Source organism: Stenella coeruleoalba (assembly GCF_951394435.1).
Source record: "Stenella coeruleoalba genome assembly, chromosome: 1".
Classification (NCBI taxonomy): Eukaryota; Metazoa; Chordata; class Mammalia; order Artiodactyla; family Delphinidae; genus Stenella; species Stenella coeruleoalba.
In genome coordinates this window covers 59,998,393-60,016,749 of record NC_137169.1, presented here as the reverse complement: position 1 = coordinate 60,016,749, position 18,357 = coordinate 59,998,393, and the positions used below count along the sequence as shown (strand labels likewise).

Here is an 18,357-nt window from a genome sequence, read left to right as displayed (position 1 = left end):
TCTGATTCTCTTTAAGAACAAGATAGCTTTTTTTATTTACATGAACTATCCAGTCAAACCTGCATGAAGGCCAAGGGATGTGTTATATTTGGCCATATGACATTTCTCAGAAATTGTAATTTGAAAATAGAATTTGATGTGTGAATGTATATAAATAGCATTATTTGTTATTAAAGTACAGAACTATCAATTCATAATAATATGTGACCTGTAAATCTATTTTTAAAAGAATAAATGTAGGCCTTTATGTCATCTTTCAATGGGCCTAAATCTAGTTGCTGTTCTCTCTAAATTGGCAAATGGTCCTTTTAGGATTGGCTTCCTGAAAACACTCTAAGTGGTAAATAAAGTTGGTATAGAAAGATGTGTGTGTCCCCCATTTGCACTCCATTTGAAAATTTTATTTATTTATTTATTTTTGGCTGCAACACACAGCATGCGGGATCTCAAGTTTCCCGACCAGGGCTTGAACCCGTGCCCCCTGCAGTGGAAGCGCAGAGTCTTAACTATTGGACTGCCAAGGAAGTCCCAGGCACTCTATCTGTTTCCTTCAAATGAAATGCTCTCTATTCAAATGCTACTGTGCTTCATGGAATTCCTCAAGCCATATGCATTACTTGAACTCTGATAATCATTGATTATTTGTAGGTGTTAGTCTTCTTTCCCCAGTGATACTGTAAACTTTTCTACGACTCTCATATACTTGAATTGAAGAAATCACTAACCACTTAAACTGGTACATTTCAACAAATGTTCAATGTTCCAGAAGGACCATTCATTCGTGAGTTCATTCAATATATTTTGTTGAACTCCTACAATGTGCCACACACTGTTTTAGGCAGCAGAGATGTATCAGTGACCAAGACAACAATAAAAAATAAGAACATCACTGAATTTTAATTTTAGTTAGGGGAATTTAGACAATAAATAAACAAGTTAAAAATATAGTATGTCAGTTTCTCATAAAGACTATTAAGAAAATAAAACAGGGAAGGGACATAGGGTATGCTTCTAGTGTATAATAAGATCAGTTATTTTGAAGTGCACAATATTGTATTGTTAATTATGTTGGGTTGGATGGCAGATCTCTAGAATTTATTCAACCAGCACAAATGAAACTTTATACCCATTGACTAACAACTCTTATTTGTCCTGTCTGGGCTTGGTTATCATTTCTTAGGGTAACTTTACTTAACTACACTGACTGGATTATGTCCTACTAGTATGCATATCCTTCACCTCCAATGTATCTTCACACTCAATTGTTTATTTAATCATCCATAATTATTTGTTTAATGTCTAACACATGTACTAGAATGTAAGTTTCATGAGGGCAGGGATCTGTTTTGTTGATTCCTGTTCCTTTGGCACCAAGCATATTGCCTGAAGTTACCAAAGCAATACATACATACACACACAAAGTTTAACCGACTAGCTTAATGATGAAGGGGTCATGTTTTATATCCTCATAGTGCCTATACATAACTCTTTTTGACTGATCCTTGCTTTATTGTAATAAAACAGTTAGCCAAGTTTTCATGGAAGGAAATGAGGATTTAATGAACGTATTAGGACACAGGAGACTCCCACAAACATTTAGAAGAAAAGATCGTCAACATGAATATCAATAAAATCACCAGACATAACAAGTTTGGCCAAAAATATAACAAATACTACTGAGCACTTATTATTCATCAGGCATTGCTCTAAATGTTTGAGATATATTAGTGACCAAAACAGAGTAAAATCCCTCCTGCCACATAATGGAGTTTGCATTTTGGGGCAGGAGAAGACAGACAAGACCATAAAAAAATCAGTAAATCATATATACTGAGAAGATGGTCAGTGTTACAGGAAAAAATGGAACAGAGTAAAGGAAACTGGGAATTCAATTCCAAGAAGGGTTAACGGGTAGGCCTCATTGAGCAGGTGATACTTGAGACATGTTGGAAAAAATTTTACCCTGAGAATGAGGAAAATAAGCAGTGTAAAGTCAGTAAAATTGTCTAGAAAAGATTAAATCACACATCTGAATGCAGAGGGAAATAAGGCCCGAGTGAGTCAGGGACATTAGTAAGAGGGGAGAGAAGTTTTCTGTCTTCAATTTATAATTCAGGATTTAGCTTTTCAACAAAAATTAAATTAGAGTTGCAACAAAATCAAAGAAAAAGTTTATATCATTTGCTAAGAGAAAACATTAAAACATATTTTCAGTTAAAAATTCAAGCTGTTTAGAGATGAAATGAGAATCTTACCATTTTTACTGATGTCGAGTTCTTTAAGGTTAACTAAACTAGCAATAGTGGTTGGCAGATTTGAAAGGTCATTGTCAGGAATACTTAGTTTTCTTAGAGCTTGACAGTTGAACAATTGCTGTAAAAAGAAAATAATATTTTATTAGATCTCAATTTGGTTAAATCCATTCATATATAAACTTAGTAACAAAATTCAATTCACCATCTTTACAAATGTGATAGTAAAAGGGCCCAACCCCAAAAGGCTCAGTTTCTTCCACACCCATCTTCTGGATTCTCCTCAGAGTTTTTTCACATTCCATCATCATGTTAGTACCTCCCTACTCTCTGCTATCCACATTCGCCACTCAAGGTATTCTACTTTTCCCCTTCTGTTTAACATTAGTGTTCAATTTGCCACTGAACCAATCAATTTATTTTTTTCTTTGAAATAACTTCTGGAGTAACCCCTTCCTTTTTATTCTCACAGCTACCAGGATTACCTCAATTCTCTTTCTCCACAACCACAAATTACTTCCATTTAATCATGTTGAACACTTGTTTATCTGACATGCAAGAACTGCAATACAGTTGAATACATGAGCTCACATTTCTTTTGTGTCCCCACACTGCTTCATAAATATCTATCAAATGAAACATTTAATCTCTGACACTTGGTGAAAAATAACCACTAGTGGTTGGTTCACTTCTGCCACCAATCCTAAAGTACTAGATGGGGAAGAGTCAAGTGTTAATGCAATGGTTCTCAAATCCAGCATGGTTTTAATCATTGGTGGGTGGAGGTGCTTGGTTAAAATGTGGGTCCTTGAGTTTTACCCAAAGAAGTACTGATATGGTGGGTCTGGGATGAAGATCAAAATCTTCATTTTTAACAAACACTCTAGTGATCTGGTTATTTTTATGTAGATGTTTCCAGTATTACATTTCTGGAAACAATATGGTTAGATTTTTTAGCTATGTCCATCTCATCTTGACTACTCAAGATTTGAACAGCTGGGTCAGAATTTTTGATTCATTTCTGGAAGAATTATCTTAATGAGATCTTTTCTGTTTGACATTTCTAATTCTGTTTTGCTAAATTTCCACAGATTAAGTCTCTGGTATCCATGACTATGCAATTGGCCCACAGTACATTTAACTGCTGCTTGTTCTTAAATGTAATTCATAATTTATAGGCAAAACAATGTAGTATGTGGTTGTTATTTCTTAACTCATTACCTTTTAAAAAATAGATTGTGCTGGTTATTACTTAAGATAAAATATGTAGTTTCTTGCTTTTGGCTGACTTGCTTTTGGCTCCTTACAAAGATTATTTGCAATACTTCATGTAGTACTAGGATTTCAATATTCTCCATAGAGATGTTGCTACTTCTTTTTATAAAGTCTAAAAAAAGAGAACTTTGATGGATAGTTTCCACTAACTACTAATTTTCTCTTTAAAAATAGAAAAAAAAATATGTCTACACTCATGGCCAAAGTTAATTTAAGTTCTTGTCCAGTCTCCATCATTCTGTTAGGACCATTATACTACATGCAATGTGGTTAGTTGTAGATGCATAGATTTAAAAAAATCAATTGCCTCTTGGCTGATACTGGTAAGATGTATTAACTACTTTTTAGTCTGATTATTATAACCATTTTATGTAAAATTCAGACAAATTATTTTCAAAACTGTTTTTTGCTTTGTAATTTCAAGCCTCATCTCAAGTAAATACTCATTTTATCTCAAGAATTAATAGAGGTCCCTATATTCTTCTTCAATTTTAAATGAAGCCACATCAGGAACAAAAGATTTGGGCACTCCTGAACACCCTATTACATAAAATAATCCAAGATCCTAAGATCTTGAGAGAGGCTAAGAGCATGGCATTTGGAATCAGATTCATGTAGATTTAATCCCCACTTATCTACTCACTTGCTGTGTAATCTTGGGAAAGTTACCTAATATCTCTGAATTCTATCAATTTCCTCATCTGTAAAATGGGGACAATAACATTGCCTAAGTTGAAGGATTGTTGAGAGGATTAAATGAGTTACTATATGTCATCAGTTCTAAGTCTTGCACTTTCTCATGTATTAACATCTTTGCTGTTTGGGATTCATCTTCCAATCAACATTGTTATATCTGTAAACAGTGTTTCTTTTTCCTTAGTGGTACTACAATGACGGTAATGGTGTTTCTTAAAATCAATGGCCTTGGATTTGATGAAAGGAATTACTTGTAAAAGTGTAAAACTGTGTTTGGCATATAGTAAGAGCTTGATAACTGTTAGCAATTACTAATATTTATATGTTAATACAGAAACAGAAATATACCTATATAATCTATTTCTTACTTTTCTAGATGATGAGGTCACTGAAGGCAGGAGTCATGTCTGATTCATCTTGGTGTCAACCTGTTTCACCTTTGTATATATTAAAGTGACTAGCACAGTGTCTTTTACATAGTGTATGTTGCATAAATATCTTTGAAAGTACACTTAGATAAGTAAAGAGAAAATAAAGACAGTGCTAAGCTCCAGCTGAGTGGTACTTCACTGGTTTGGAAGTTTCAAGTAGATAAACAATCTCAGTGGAATCTAAATTTAATAAACAAGCAGTGAATTCTTGAATATGAGTCATGATGTCTATAAAGTGGCAAAGAAATTAAGAAGGCATTTTAATGATTTTTTCAATATTCAATTTTTTTTTTTTTTTTTTTTTTGCGGTACAGAGGCCTCTCACTGTTGTGGCCTCTCCCGCTGTGGAGCACAGGCTCCAGACGTGCAGGCTCAGCAGCCATGGCTCACGGGCCCAGCTGCTCCGCGGCATGTGGGATCCTCCCGGACCGGGGCGCGAACCCATGTCCTCTGCATCGGCAGGCGGACTCCCAACACTGCGCCACCAGGGAAGCCCAATACTCAAGTTTTGAATGAAAATGATGTAAAGAATGATCATGAAATAGCTGTAATTCTTCAATATAGTATAAAACAGCAACTCTAATAGCTAATGAAAGTAAGACTCTTAATGACTATGCCAAGGTAAATATCAGATATAATGAAAATACACTGGTAGAGTATCTGTCCTAAGTTATGTTGATGATGGTGACAAGGTTGACTCATGAAAGTATTTCTGGAAGAGGTAATAAGAAATGGATCACCTAAGAGCGAGCACAAATTAGCCAGATGAAGGCTAAAGAGGGATAATGTTGTATTTGTAGCATCTAAACATACTCCAAATTCAAAGACTGTGTAACTCAAACTAGCTTCAAATATTTGCTTGACAGCATGAGGATATTTGGATCATGGAGTGAAATCTCTGCATCCACAACATCTACATGCATTTAAAATATATTTATTGAATACCTATTATATAGTATGGTCTATGTTCAGCACTGAGGGTAAGGATGTGAAAAGATACCCGTCAATGTCTATTTTCAGCAGTATGGTGGACTAAATATTCAAAGAAAAACTTTTTAGTACAGCAAAATCATACACACACACACACACACACACACATTCCTTTAATGCGTAGGTGAGCTATGGCTGTAAAAGTATAGCTATGGCTATACTGGAATTTCTAAAATTCCAGAAAAACAAGAAAATGCTAATACACCGAGTTAAGTGGGTCTGTATTTAGCTTTTGCTTTGGTGGTATCTGTTGTTTTCTGGTGGCTGAAGACTGAGAGTTTTTTTTTGTTGTTGTTGTTTGTTTGTTTGTTTTGCAACTGGAAGGATAGAAGACTGCTTGGGATTTGAACAGAGGTTGGAGATTGGCTTAAAGGCCACTCCATACATAGTTGGGTTCTCCTGAGGGTGATACCATCAGTGAGTGAAGTTAAAAAAACAAACTGGGTCCTGCAAAATGAGTCAGTGGTGAATGCATGACTTTCTCAGTTTTGTCTCAGAGTGAAGCGAGAAGGAAGGAAGGAAGGAAGGAAGGAAGGAAGGGAGAGAAAGAGAGAGAGAGAGAGAAAGAAAGAGAGAGAGAGAGAGAAAGAAAGAAAGAAAGAAAGAAAGAAAGAAAGAAAGAAAGAAAGAAAGAAAGAAAGAAAGAAAGAAAGAAAAAAGAAAGAAAGAAAAAAGAAAGAGGGAGGGAAGGAGGGAAGAGGAAGAAAGGGAAGGAGAAAGGAAGGAGGGAGGGAAGGAAAGTAGGAAGGAAGGAAGGAAGGAAGGGAAAAAGAGAGAGTGAGGGAGGGAGCGAGAAAAAAGAAGATAGGGAGAAAAAGAGAGAGAGAGAACAAACAAAACAAAAACAAAATGTCTAATTGTGGGATTAAAAAGTCAGTGTAAGTCAAAACAGAAAGCAGTATGGTAGTGGCATAAAAATAGATATAATACAGATCAATGGAGGAGAACTGAGAGCGCAGAAATAAACCCACTCATGTATGGTCAACAAATGTTTGACAAGAGAGCCAGAAAGATGCAATGGGAAAAGGATAGTCTCTTCAATAAATGGTGTTGGGAAAACTGGATAACCATAAGCAGAAAATGAAATTGGACACCTATCTTATACCACTCACAAAAAAAAACCTCAAAATGGATTGAAGACTTAAATGTAAGACCTGAAACTGTAGAATTCCTAGAAGAAAACATAGGAAGAAAAATCTCCTTGACATTGGTTTTGGCAAAGATTTTTGTGTATGATACCAAAAGCAAAGTCAACAAAAGCAAAAATGAACAAGTAGGACTACATCAAACTAAAAAGTTTGTGCAGAGCAAAAGAAACAATCAGCAAAAATAAAAAGGTAACCTCTGGAATGGGAGAAAATACCTGCAAACCATTTATCTGAAAAGGGGTTAATATCCAAAATACACATGAAACTCATACAACTCAATAGTAAAAAAAAAATCTAATTAAAAAAATGGGCAAAATATTTGAATAGACACTTTTCCAAAGAAGACATACAGATAGCCAATAGGTATATGAAAAGATGCTTGTCATCACTGGTCATCAGGGAAATGCAAATCAATATCACAATGAGATAAGAACTCACACCTGCTGTCATCAAAAAGACCAGAAACAACAAGTGTTGGCAAGGGTGTGGAGGAAAGGGAACCTGTGTACATTACTGGTGGGAATGTAATTGGCACAGCCATCATGAAAAACAGCATGGAGGTTCCTCAAAATATTGAAAATAGAACCACCATATGATACAGTAATCCCACTTCTGCATGTATATCCAAAAGAAATAAAAACACTATCTCAAAGACATATCTGCACCCCCATTTCACTGCAGACAAGACATGGAAACAACCTAAGGGCCCATCAATAGATAAATGGATAAAGATGTGAGATCTATACATACGTATATATATATGCACTACACTATCCATGAATGGTTGAATTCTCAGATATGGAACCATGGATCTGGAGAGCCAACTATGGGACTTGAGCATCCACAGATTTTGGTATCCGTGGCAGGTCCTAAAGCCAATCCCTCACAGATACCGAGGGAAGCCTATATACAGATTTACAGCTGTCTGGGAGTTTACGCCTCTAACTCCCATGTTGTTCAAGAGTCAACTGTATATACAATGAGATATTATTCATCCATAAAAAACATAAAAATTCTGTCTTTTATCACAAAATTGATGGACCTTGAAGGCATTATGCTAAATGAAAGAAATCAGATAAAGACAAATATTTACTGTATGATCTCTCTTATATGTGGAATCTGAAAAAGCTGAACTCATAGAAATAGAGAGTAGGATGGTGATTGTCAGAAGCTGGGGGGTGGGAGAAATGGGAAAATGTTGGTTAAAGGGCACAAATTCCCAGCTATAAGATAAATAAGATCTTGGGAGCTAATGCACAGCGTAGTGACTATAATTATCAACACTGTATTATATACTTGAAAGTTTTTAAGAAAGTAGATCTTAAATGTTATCAGCACACACACACAAACTGTAATTATGTGAAGGGATTGAGATGTGGTACCCTATTGGTAACTTACTACCTTATTGTGGTAATCATTTTGCAATATATACATGTATCTAATCATCACATTGTACACTTTAAACTTACGTATATTACATGTCAATAATATCTCAGTAAAGCTGGGGAGAATCAACGTAGAACTAAAATTCTGAACAACAGAGGCCTATGTATCAGAAAAAAGGAAAACAAAAACATTCTTAGATTTTTGCATAGTTTGGGAGGAGGGTAAAGACACTAATTAACTTTAGATTAAAATTAAATATGCATGTTAAAATTTCTAGGGTAACAATTAAAGAAATATAAATAAGGTGTATGATTTCCTAGTGGGTAGAAACAAAATAAATGGAATGAGATAGAGAAAAAAAGATCTTTAATACACATACGTAAATATTTACATATAATAATCTTTAATACATATAAGTAAATACTTCGAAGAAATAAGACAGATAAAAATGAAGAGTAGAATGGGATAAATTAATACAAATATACCAATAGCTTCCATTAATAAATATGAATTAATCTCTCCAATTAAAAAAACGACTATCAGAGTGGACTAAAATTAAACATAATCAAGTTATATCCTATTACCAGTGATACACCCAAAACTTGATGGAAGAATGATAAAACTGGCAAAATTAACCAAAAGAAAGCTAATGCAGCAATACTGATTTAAAGCAAAATGCATTAATAGAGATATAGTGACTTTATGTTAGTAAACACTTCAGCTCACCAGGAATATATAATTCTAAACTTGTATGCACCTAGTATCATAGCTTTAAAATAGTTAAAGAAAAATTTGACATATCTACAAGGAGATATTGCAAATATGCTATCATAATAGGGTATTTTAACACATATCTCTCAGTAATTAATTTAAAACAGATAAAAATAAAAGAAAAGGTACAGAAGAATTGATGGCCACTAGCTTGTCCTAGTGGACACGTATAGAACATTAAGCTCAACTACTATAGAGTACTTTTTTAAAAAGCACATATGAAAACCTTGTGATTAGCCATGTACTAGATAGACATAAAGGAAGGCTCAAAAAACTTAAAAGAATTAGTAATAAAAAGATCAAAATCTTGGACCATAATGCAATTGTTATAAATGATTAACCAAAAGATAGCTTTAAAAGCTTCTATATTTGTATATATATAAAGTTAAATTTAATAATCCCGGGTCAGAGAAGAAATCACACTGGAAATTACAAAATATGAGCAAATAATAACAAAATATTAGCAAATAATAACAAAATATTACCTGTCTAAAATGGCAGAATATAGCTAGAGTAATTGGCAGTAAATTGTAGCCTGAAATGCTTACATTAGGAGAGATAATCAGGTGAAAATGAATGAGTTAAGCATGCAGCTTAAGAAGACAGAAAAAATGTTAACAGAATGTAGAAGGGAAGCAACAATAAAGAAGAGTCCCTTGCAACTCACAGTGGTCTATGAAGTAGAAAAGCTAGAGATTCTGAAACAAGCCCCAGATTGGGAGCTTCTCAAACAGAGGAAACACGTCTTTTCCAGGTCACTGCATGTATCTTATGATAGTTTTTGTCTTTTTAACTTTTTTTACTGTGAAATCTAAATACACAAGAGTGTATATAATATGTATTTTTTAAAATTATGATGATAAAATAAAGAGCCATACTCCTCAATCCAGTTTAAGAAAGCTACTTTATTCTCCTCCCAATCATGTCCCTTTGTCACCTACCTGATCCACCAAAAAACAACCAATTTCTCATTCTCTCACTTTTTACCACAGTTCTAGTAATCCTCAATATAGATACTGTTTACATTTGTCTGTTATTTTTTAAAATATCAAAATTTGATATTTTCAGACTATTTTTCCAATCTGTGGTATGTAAAATGGTAACATATTTTATCTATTACTAAAAAAATTGAACACCTTTTCGTGTTTTATTCATTTGAAAGAGTTCATCACATATTCTGAATATGAATTTTTGGACAGTTCTCTCAATATATGGCTCATCATTCCATTCTTTTTATGGTAGTTTTGATAAAAAGACATTTACAATAGTCAAATTTATCTCTCAGTTTGAATGTGTGCAGATGGTCTCCTATTTTTTCCCTACCTAAAAGTTTTAATGCTTTGATTTGCCTCATTTGGAATTTATTTTTGAGAATGATGTGAAGCAAAGATCCATTCTTTTCTCTTTACAGATGACCAGTTGTTCCATTTTAAAAATAGGTCATTAATTTGTCCACTGATTTGCAAGACAAGTTCTGTTGGATTTCCACATAAGTACGGGTCAGTCTTTGGACTTTCTATTTCTAGTCCACCGGTCTATTTGTCTATCTCTCATTCCAGCTGGGTCACCAGAAATCTAAGACTCTGATTTGTGTTTGTGCCAGAGAAGAATGGGGAAGGAATATAGAGAATTCCTGGAGAAGGAAGAAACAGTCCATCTAGGCTTTGAGAGAGAAGTTCTATAAGCAGAAGGTAGGGTGGGGAAGTAGGGGTAGATTGGGAAGCACAGAGCAGTTCAGGAAGCTGTAAGAGGAGGAAAGGACCAGAGGTATGTTAGGAATGGCAAAAAATTAAAAGTGACTCTAAGTTTTGTGGAGGGGGATAGAAAATGCAGATTTCACCCAGAAAGTGAAAGGGTTTCAGAGTCAGGGCTTTATCCCACAGGAGGTGTTCAGATGGTGATTTTTAATCATTTTTGAGTCAACCTTACTGATACTCTCTCCAGAAACACGCACACACACACACACACACACACACACACACACACACATTTGCAGCCAATTTCAAGGAGCCTGCAAATCACTGGAAGCCCATGCATGGTTCTGTGGACCAGGTTAAGGACCTCTGTGATAGGTCATGCCATGTGACTTCTAAAAAGGCAAATGTGATCAGGTCCATCTCCTGCTTATACTTTTTCAGTGGCTTTCTCCTCTCTTCAGGACAAAGTCCAAGTTTCTTAATATGGCTTTCAATGTCCTTTACCTCTACAGAGTCTTATCTTGTTATTCCCCTGTCTCTTGTCTTTTTCTCACACCTTCCCAACTACCATCCTGCATGACCACATATCCAGACACACTGAGCAGCTGCCAGTTTCTGTATCCACCATGCTCTGCTTTGCCTTTGTAAATGCCAGGTCTCCAGCTGAAGCTTTTTTCCACCTCGCCCTATCTCACCTCCCTTCTACCGTCTTTTCCAAGCTCAGGCCCTCTCACCTTTCTGGTCACAGCTTAAGACTGGTTTACATGCTCCATTTGTGTACTTTCATAACATTCTGTATTTATCTCTATTGAAGCCTGGATGCCCCTGTTTTGGGATTACTAGACCGTAAGCTTCTTTAGTTTCTGCAGCATCTGCTGTGTATAATGTAACGCCTGACACGTTGTACTTTCTCAGTATATAGTTTTTCTTTCATGAAAATTCTTAGGCAGGGGAGTGGCAAATAATAAGATAGTGCCATTTCTTAAGTGCCTATTATATAGGTGCAAGGCACTAACCTAGGTTTTATAGTATATGATCTACTTCTTGTGACAATGTTGTAAGGAAGGTATTATTATTTCTACTTTGCAGATGCGAAAACTCAGGAGGTTAACTTTTACAAGGTCATATATGTAGGAAGTGCCAGAACCAGCATTCAAATTCAGTTTTGTCTGGTACAAAGCCATTTCTACTTCAGTGCATTGTTCCCTCTGTACCATCAGATCTGTGCTTGGGAGAGACAATAGTGATGACTGACAACAGCTGGTGGCTGTCTGGGAGGGGAAAGTGAATGAGATAGGGGGAGTCTTCCGCCCATAATAATGGTCCTACGGGGGTTAGAGGAGAAGACTCAGATGCAGTGACTATCTTTTGACAGCAAAAATCTAAATTAGAGTAAATCTGAGTATATGTTATAGCACTTTGCTAACCCTGAAGTGCTACATAAATGCAAAGTATTATAATTTGGATTAGCATTTTATTATCACCTTTACACTCAGGCTTGGAAAATTAAGGACACAATTACGACATCATGAATGTGAATGACTGGATCTCAAAACATAGTTCCTTAGAAAAAATAAGATAGGGTGTTTATTTTTTCCACTACAAATTTAAAAAGCATTAGTTGCTTGTGAATTGTAAAGAGACAAACCCTTTTCCTGAGAAGTTTCATGTAAGATTATAAATATTCAATGAGACTGTTATTGATGCCCTATGTTGGCACAAGTGGATTCCACCGGGGAAAAGAACTAATTGTCTAATGAGTTGGCATTACTGAATGGCTGGTTTCTTAGAAGTTCTTCCTTTGAATTCCTTTAAAATTATTCAGGCTACAGTGTTTCCAAATTCATTTGAAAGCTGTTTCAAAGAAATAATTATTTTGTACACATTACAATAAAATGTTTAAAAATTCTTTAGTTTAATACAAATGTTAATAATTATCTTTAGTTAGAAAAGAGCCAACTCAAAAATAATAGAATAAAAATAGTTTTAATGTATGCACTTGGTGAAATTGTAGGCTTCTAAATATGACATTCATTCACTTCTTTCTTTACTTCCTCCCTCTTTCCTTCCTTCCTCCCTTCCCTCTCTCCTTCCTTTTCTTCCTTTCTTTCCTGCCCATTTCCCTTCCTTCCTGACTGCTTATATTCAGTGAGCACTTCTTGAACATCTACTTAGTGACAGACACAGCACCAGGACCCAAAGAAGAATAACAAAGTATCCACTTCCTCAAGAATACAGTCACCTAGCGGTTATAAATATACACAAAAAATAAGAGGCAATGTAGTAAATACTAGGTAAATACTACAACAGAGAGAGGGCTTTGCAAAGTGCATATTATTCCAAAAGAAACATTCCTAGACTTTGCCCTTAACCTAGAGAATTTGGATGCTTGGATTTGTGTGCCTTTTCAACGATTCTACACTGCTCTCTCACGTTATCATCCACCTTGTAGAGGTTCATAAGCAGGAAAGGGACTGACTCAGATTTTTGTTTTTGAGAAACTGGCACCTGTGACCAGAAGGAGGCAGAAGAACAATGAGAAAACATCTAGGTGAAAAATAATGAGAATATTAGTTAAGGCACTGTCAGGAAGAGTGAGGCACTCTGGGAGGAGAAATCATTAAGACTTGGTGCCAGTAATACATGGGCAGTCAAAGGAGGGAGGATTTTGTGGTCCAACAACACTTTAAGGTCACCAGTAGTAGTGGAGTTGTGGGCTGGTGTGGGAGGTATGGAGCTGGACAAATGCTGGTAGCATCAAATAAGATTGAGGCTGTAGGGGAAGGGAACACTTATAATCCCTTCTAGTGCATTTTAGCAATATTGGATGTGTTGTAGAGACAAGATCTTTTCTTCCCTGGAGAAAGATGGCAACTACAATAAATACTCAGGCATTTTATCCCAGAAAACAATAAATATTATTGCCGCTGTTTTAAAAATACAGTTCTTTTCAGCAACAATTTGCCCATTGGTGGTGTTGAATCATTTCTCCCTTTGGAACAGCAAGTTTATTTTACCATTTTTCAGTGTCTTAGAAGGAAGGGAATATATCTGTTTTATTGGAATAAGAGCTATCTGTTTGAATATATAAGACATAGCACCTTGCCTTACCCATTCTGCTTGATACCAATTTTCATTTAAAATTTTTTAAATGAATATATTTTTTAATTTACATATTAAAGATTACTTCACTTGATGATACAAGCTTATAAAACCAGGAAAGAAATAGGAAGAGTGAAAAGCTGGATATAAAAGTTCTATAAATGTTCTTAATTTTGACGTAGCTTAATGGCTGCTAAGAGTTTGGGGTAAAATCTTGTTATCTCTATAGTACTTAAGACAAATGATGTGTGTCCTTTGGGATTTTCTTTTGTTGCTTTTTAAATAACTACTAGTTGGTAAAAAAAATTTTGGTTAATTAACATTTATAAAAGTATTGGCTTTGTCTTTAGAGAGTAATCAATATGGTGTGTGAACAACTGGGTTGAATGGCATTAATTTGACCTTCATATTAGTATAAGCTGATATATATGTATATATACATATATAGATATTAGTGTAAGCTGGTATATATATATATATTTAAAAGTTTTTAATGTCTATGCCCTAATCAGTTCTAGGTACTAAAAACCTAACCTGTGCTGACTAGCTCTGCCTAGGTCAGTAAGCCAAAGAGAAGATGGCTAATGGTATAGCTGCAGTCTCTTTTTCACTTATAGTCATAATGAAAAGGTTATAAACTTTGGAAGCAAACAGACCTAGATTTGAATTCTGATTTCATGGTTAACAGGTGACATGCTATTGAGCAAGTTCCATACATTTTCTCCAAGGATCAATTTATCATTTAAAAAGCCCAACTAGACTGTGCCCTAATCTTATCTTTAAAAATGTGTTTCTGCCAAGCCGACTTCCTTGACCCTCCAGCATAACAAGATGAGCTATCTCTCTACTGTGGTTGTGTATAATCTTGTGGACATATTTCTACAATCCACTTTTGCAAAATCAAATTCTTTATGCAACAAATATTCAGTGAGATCTAACTTTGAACCAAACATTGTGTTTCTTGTCGAAACAAAGATTAAATAGACATAGTCCCATATTTTAGTGTCTTTCTTCTTCAATCTTATTTCCCCAGAGTAGAGTAGGTATTCAGCAAATATATATTGAATGAATAACTACAACAGGTTTGGTGAGTGGAATTGTAGAATTGTACACATGGTAATACGTAGGCACAGGAGGAGTGTTAAATAACCATGCCAGCAAGTGAAGCATGAAGATTGTAGGAGAAGGTGACAACTGAGATGAACCTTGAAGTAGCATGTGAGGCAGAGAAAACAGGATGAGCTTAGAGGCAAGAAAGAGCTTTGTGTTTCAGGAACACTTCCTGTGAGAGCAAGAGTAAGAGATTGGAGAGGCAAGTTGTAGCTGGACCATGGGAGGCCTCCTATTAGCATTACGTGCTCAGTTGTGTGTTTTTTTTTTCCTGCAAGTTAGAGAGGAGACAGGGAATGGGCTTAACCTTGGGGGTAGCCTGGTCATATTTACATTTGGATCTACCACTGTTGGCTGTGTGAAGAATAAATTGGGATAAAGAAAATCAGGTTTAAGACACATCATCAATAAGGAGACTGTTTCATTAGTCTGTTGAGAGATGATGAGGGCCTGACAAAGCCTCTGTTCATAGGGTGGAGAGAGCAGATTTAGGAAATATTTAGGTGGCAAAGGTGATAGGACTTGGCCACTGATGTGATGTGGAAGGTGAGTAAGTAGGAAGAGTAAAAAATGACAGGGTCCTGGCACTGGGACTGAATGGATAGTCACCAACTGAAACAGACTATAGGACAGGAGACAGCTTTCCAGGGGGAAATCAGAAGTGCTGAGTGTGAATATTCAAGTAGGCCCAGAACACACATTTAATCTGAGGACTGAGGGGTAGGGCTGAGCTGCCACAAGAGATTTGTGAGTCTTCAGTACAGTGGCTGAAAACGTGAGGATGGATGAGTGCGATAATCTAAAGAAAACAAGAAGCTCCTTCCTCCTCTCCCTTGAAGTTGTTATTGTAAAAGTCACAAATGAAACTTCATTGCCCCGTTTAATGGATTATCTAGTTTTTGCCTTACTTGGCCTCCCTATTCCATTTGACCATGTCATCACTCCTTCCTTAGAAGCCTTCACTCCCTCAGTTCCGTGACTATGCTTCTAAACAGAGTTCCCACTTCTGTCTGCCAGCACCTCCCCACGTCCCGCCCTGCTGGCCTTGGTTCTGCTCCAGTTCTCGGGAGGCAGTTTCCCTGCAGGCTGATGGCAGCATTTCACGGGCAGTGAAGAAGCAGCCACCATGAATGTTAATGAGTAAATTCACGTGGTGAACATATATGCAAGCGTTTATGCAGTCAGTTCTTAATTATTTAGAACAAAGAAAGAGAAACTTTATTCCTATCAAAGGCCACTGCCACACAGAAAAGAGATAACTGAGAGCCATGGGACTTAAATTCAACACAATTAACCTTTTTTGCCACCTCAAAAAAAAAAAAAAAAAGAGAACAAACGTTTATCATCCACTTCAAATTTAAAGAAAACAGAAAACTCTCTAGGTAGTCAAGTAGCATGCACACATGCCAAAATGAAAAATCAACAGCAAGGCTACATTGTTATCAGGAAATCAAGAAGCAGCAAAAAGGTTCTAAAGAGAGAGAGATACTATTGTCATTTTCTGGAATCTCTGGTCAAGATTCAACTCATGTATTGCTGTTTTGGGTTCATTACAGAAACAGCAAACCATCTCTTTGTATAGAAAGGATAAAATCTCTAGGATTTTGTTAAAATTAATTTTCACATAAATTTTGAAAGAAAAGATATCTGCAAAAGATTTTCTCTCTTTTTATATCACTATTAATTTAGAAAAGAAAATAACTTCCTTTCTGCAAAGTGATACTATCATTTCTCATTTTATAGAAGAAAGTCAAGTTTTTGGTTTTCTTTATGGTATTACAGCTCATAAAAATCACCAACATTTGTTGAAGATTTTATGCTTTGCCAGGCCCCATACTCACTTCACGTACGTTATGTTATTTAATCTATAACAATGAAGAAAAATTACCACAAGGTCAGTAGTTAACAAAAATAAGATGTAGGTAAAACAGTCCGACAAGGTAGATGGTATCTCCTAGATGGCGGAGAAACTGAGATTGAAAACCTTCCCCAAACTCAAATTCAAATTTAAATCTGCCTGATTCTAAACCTCTACAGCTTTCCACTACACCAGACATTTCACTGCTAATTGCTCTTCATCTCAGCAACTAGAGTTCTAGTGAAATTTTGGAGCTGACCTTTGAAGTTAAATATACCATCCAGCAGGCAAAAACTGTGAGCTTACATTATTCATATCCTTGGCTTCTCTTCTTTTCCATCAGCACTCAGCACCTGACTGTTCACTATCTATGGAGTCTAGTCAAGGGCCTCTTCACCACCTACATCAGCACCTCTAACAACAGAATACAACCAAAACAATTTTTTATCTTCATAATTCAGATGAATTTTGTGTTTGATTCCATAACATATTCACTTTTCTCTCTTAGAAATCTTTTACTTAATTGTCAACCTAGAAAAATGTACTACATGTATGCTATAGTAGATGCTAACATATCTGTACTAATTTTTGGAAGCAAATGTTCACATGTTGATTTTTACATATTACTATAGGTCAGTTTTATGTTAGGTCAACTTCATTGTAATCACACTGACATAATCCCATGTTTCTGTATCAAGTTGAGAATAGCCTGACTTCCCAGGAGTCCCTGGTCAAGAATTGGATCATGAAATTTTTCTAAGCCTCATAAACACTCTAGAGAAATTATTTCTCTAGAAATTTAGAGGATCAATATATAGAAAACCAAGCAAATAAAAAATGAAGGAAATTTAGGAAAAAAATACACTAGAGAAATAATCCTCCATCAATTTCCTAAAGGCTGATTTCATTCTGGGAGTCCAAATTGCTGCATTAGTAGAATGCTCTCTCTGATTTAGAACCACTTCATATACTAAGGACGTAGCTGGGAAATGAATAATACTAAAACCTGTATTAATCAGTTAACTATTATAAGAACAATTGAAAAGAATAGATAGCAGATACTGACCCTCCTTTATAAATTTACGTTTTCATTTTTTATGTCATTTAATTTGCTCAAATCATACCTTATAATTTACTTGAGCATCAGATATTCACATTTACCAATGTGTCTTATGGATCATTTTCAAAAGAAAGTACCATAATATGGTCAGATTTGGTCAATGCTACCAAAAGGTTAACCCCTGGTGCTTCTTCTATTCCAGCTCAATTCTCTTATTTTTCTTTTTATTATTTTGAAATTAATTTTTATTTTTATAAAAGCATTATATCAATTCATTGCATCTTATCGTTTGCATCTTATCATTCCTCCTCTAAAGGTAGTTGCTTTAAACTGTTTAAGATACTATTTCTTGTATTTTCGTCTATATTTCTAGAGAACACAATGTGTTTTTACTTCTTGTTTATCAATTGCAGACATTGCCTATTTATTTCATATATTGCAGTTGAAAAGTCATATCACTTTGCACCACCACAACCACCATCACTCTCTTTTTCTTCATCTTCTCATTATACTTACATCTGAATTTTTGGTTAAATCAGTAATGTTTGTTTGCACATTGTGTTTGTTTTTTACTCATACTT

The 18,357-nt window shown here is 35.3% G+C and overlaps 1 protein-coding gene across 2 annotated transcripts in view; it reads right to left on the bottom strand.

Moving 5' to 3' along the window:
* The window catches only part of LOC307182241 (leucine-rich repeat-containing protein 7-like), a 395,705-nt gene that overhangs the window by 175,422 nt on the left and 201,926 nt on the right, over positions 1–18,357 (bottom strand). For both annotated transcript variants that reach the window (XM_079913466.1, XM_079913467.1), the window contains exon 4: positions 2,256–2,373. In XM_079913466.1, coding sequence (XP_079769592.1) covers positions 2,256–2,373 — 118 coding nt within the window. The remainder of the gene's footprint in view (positions 1–2,255; positions 2,374–18,357) is intronic.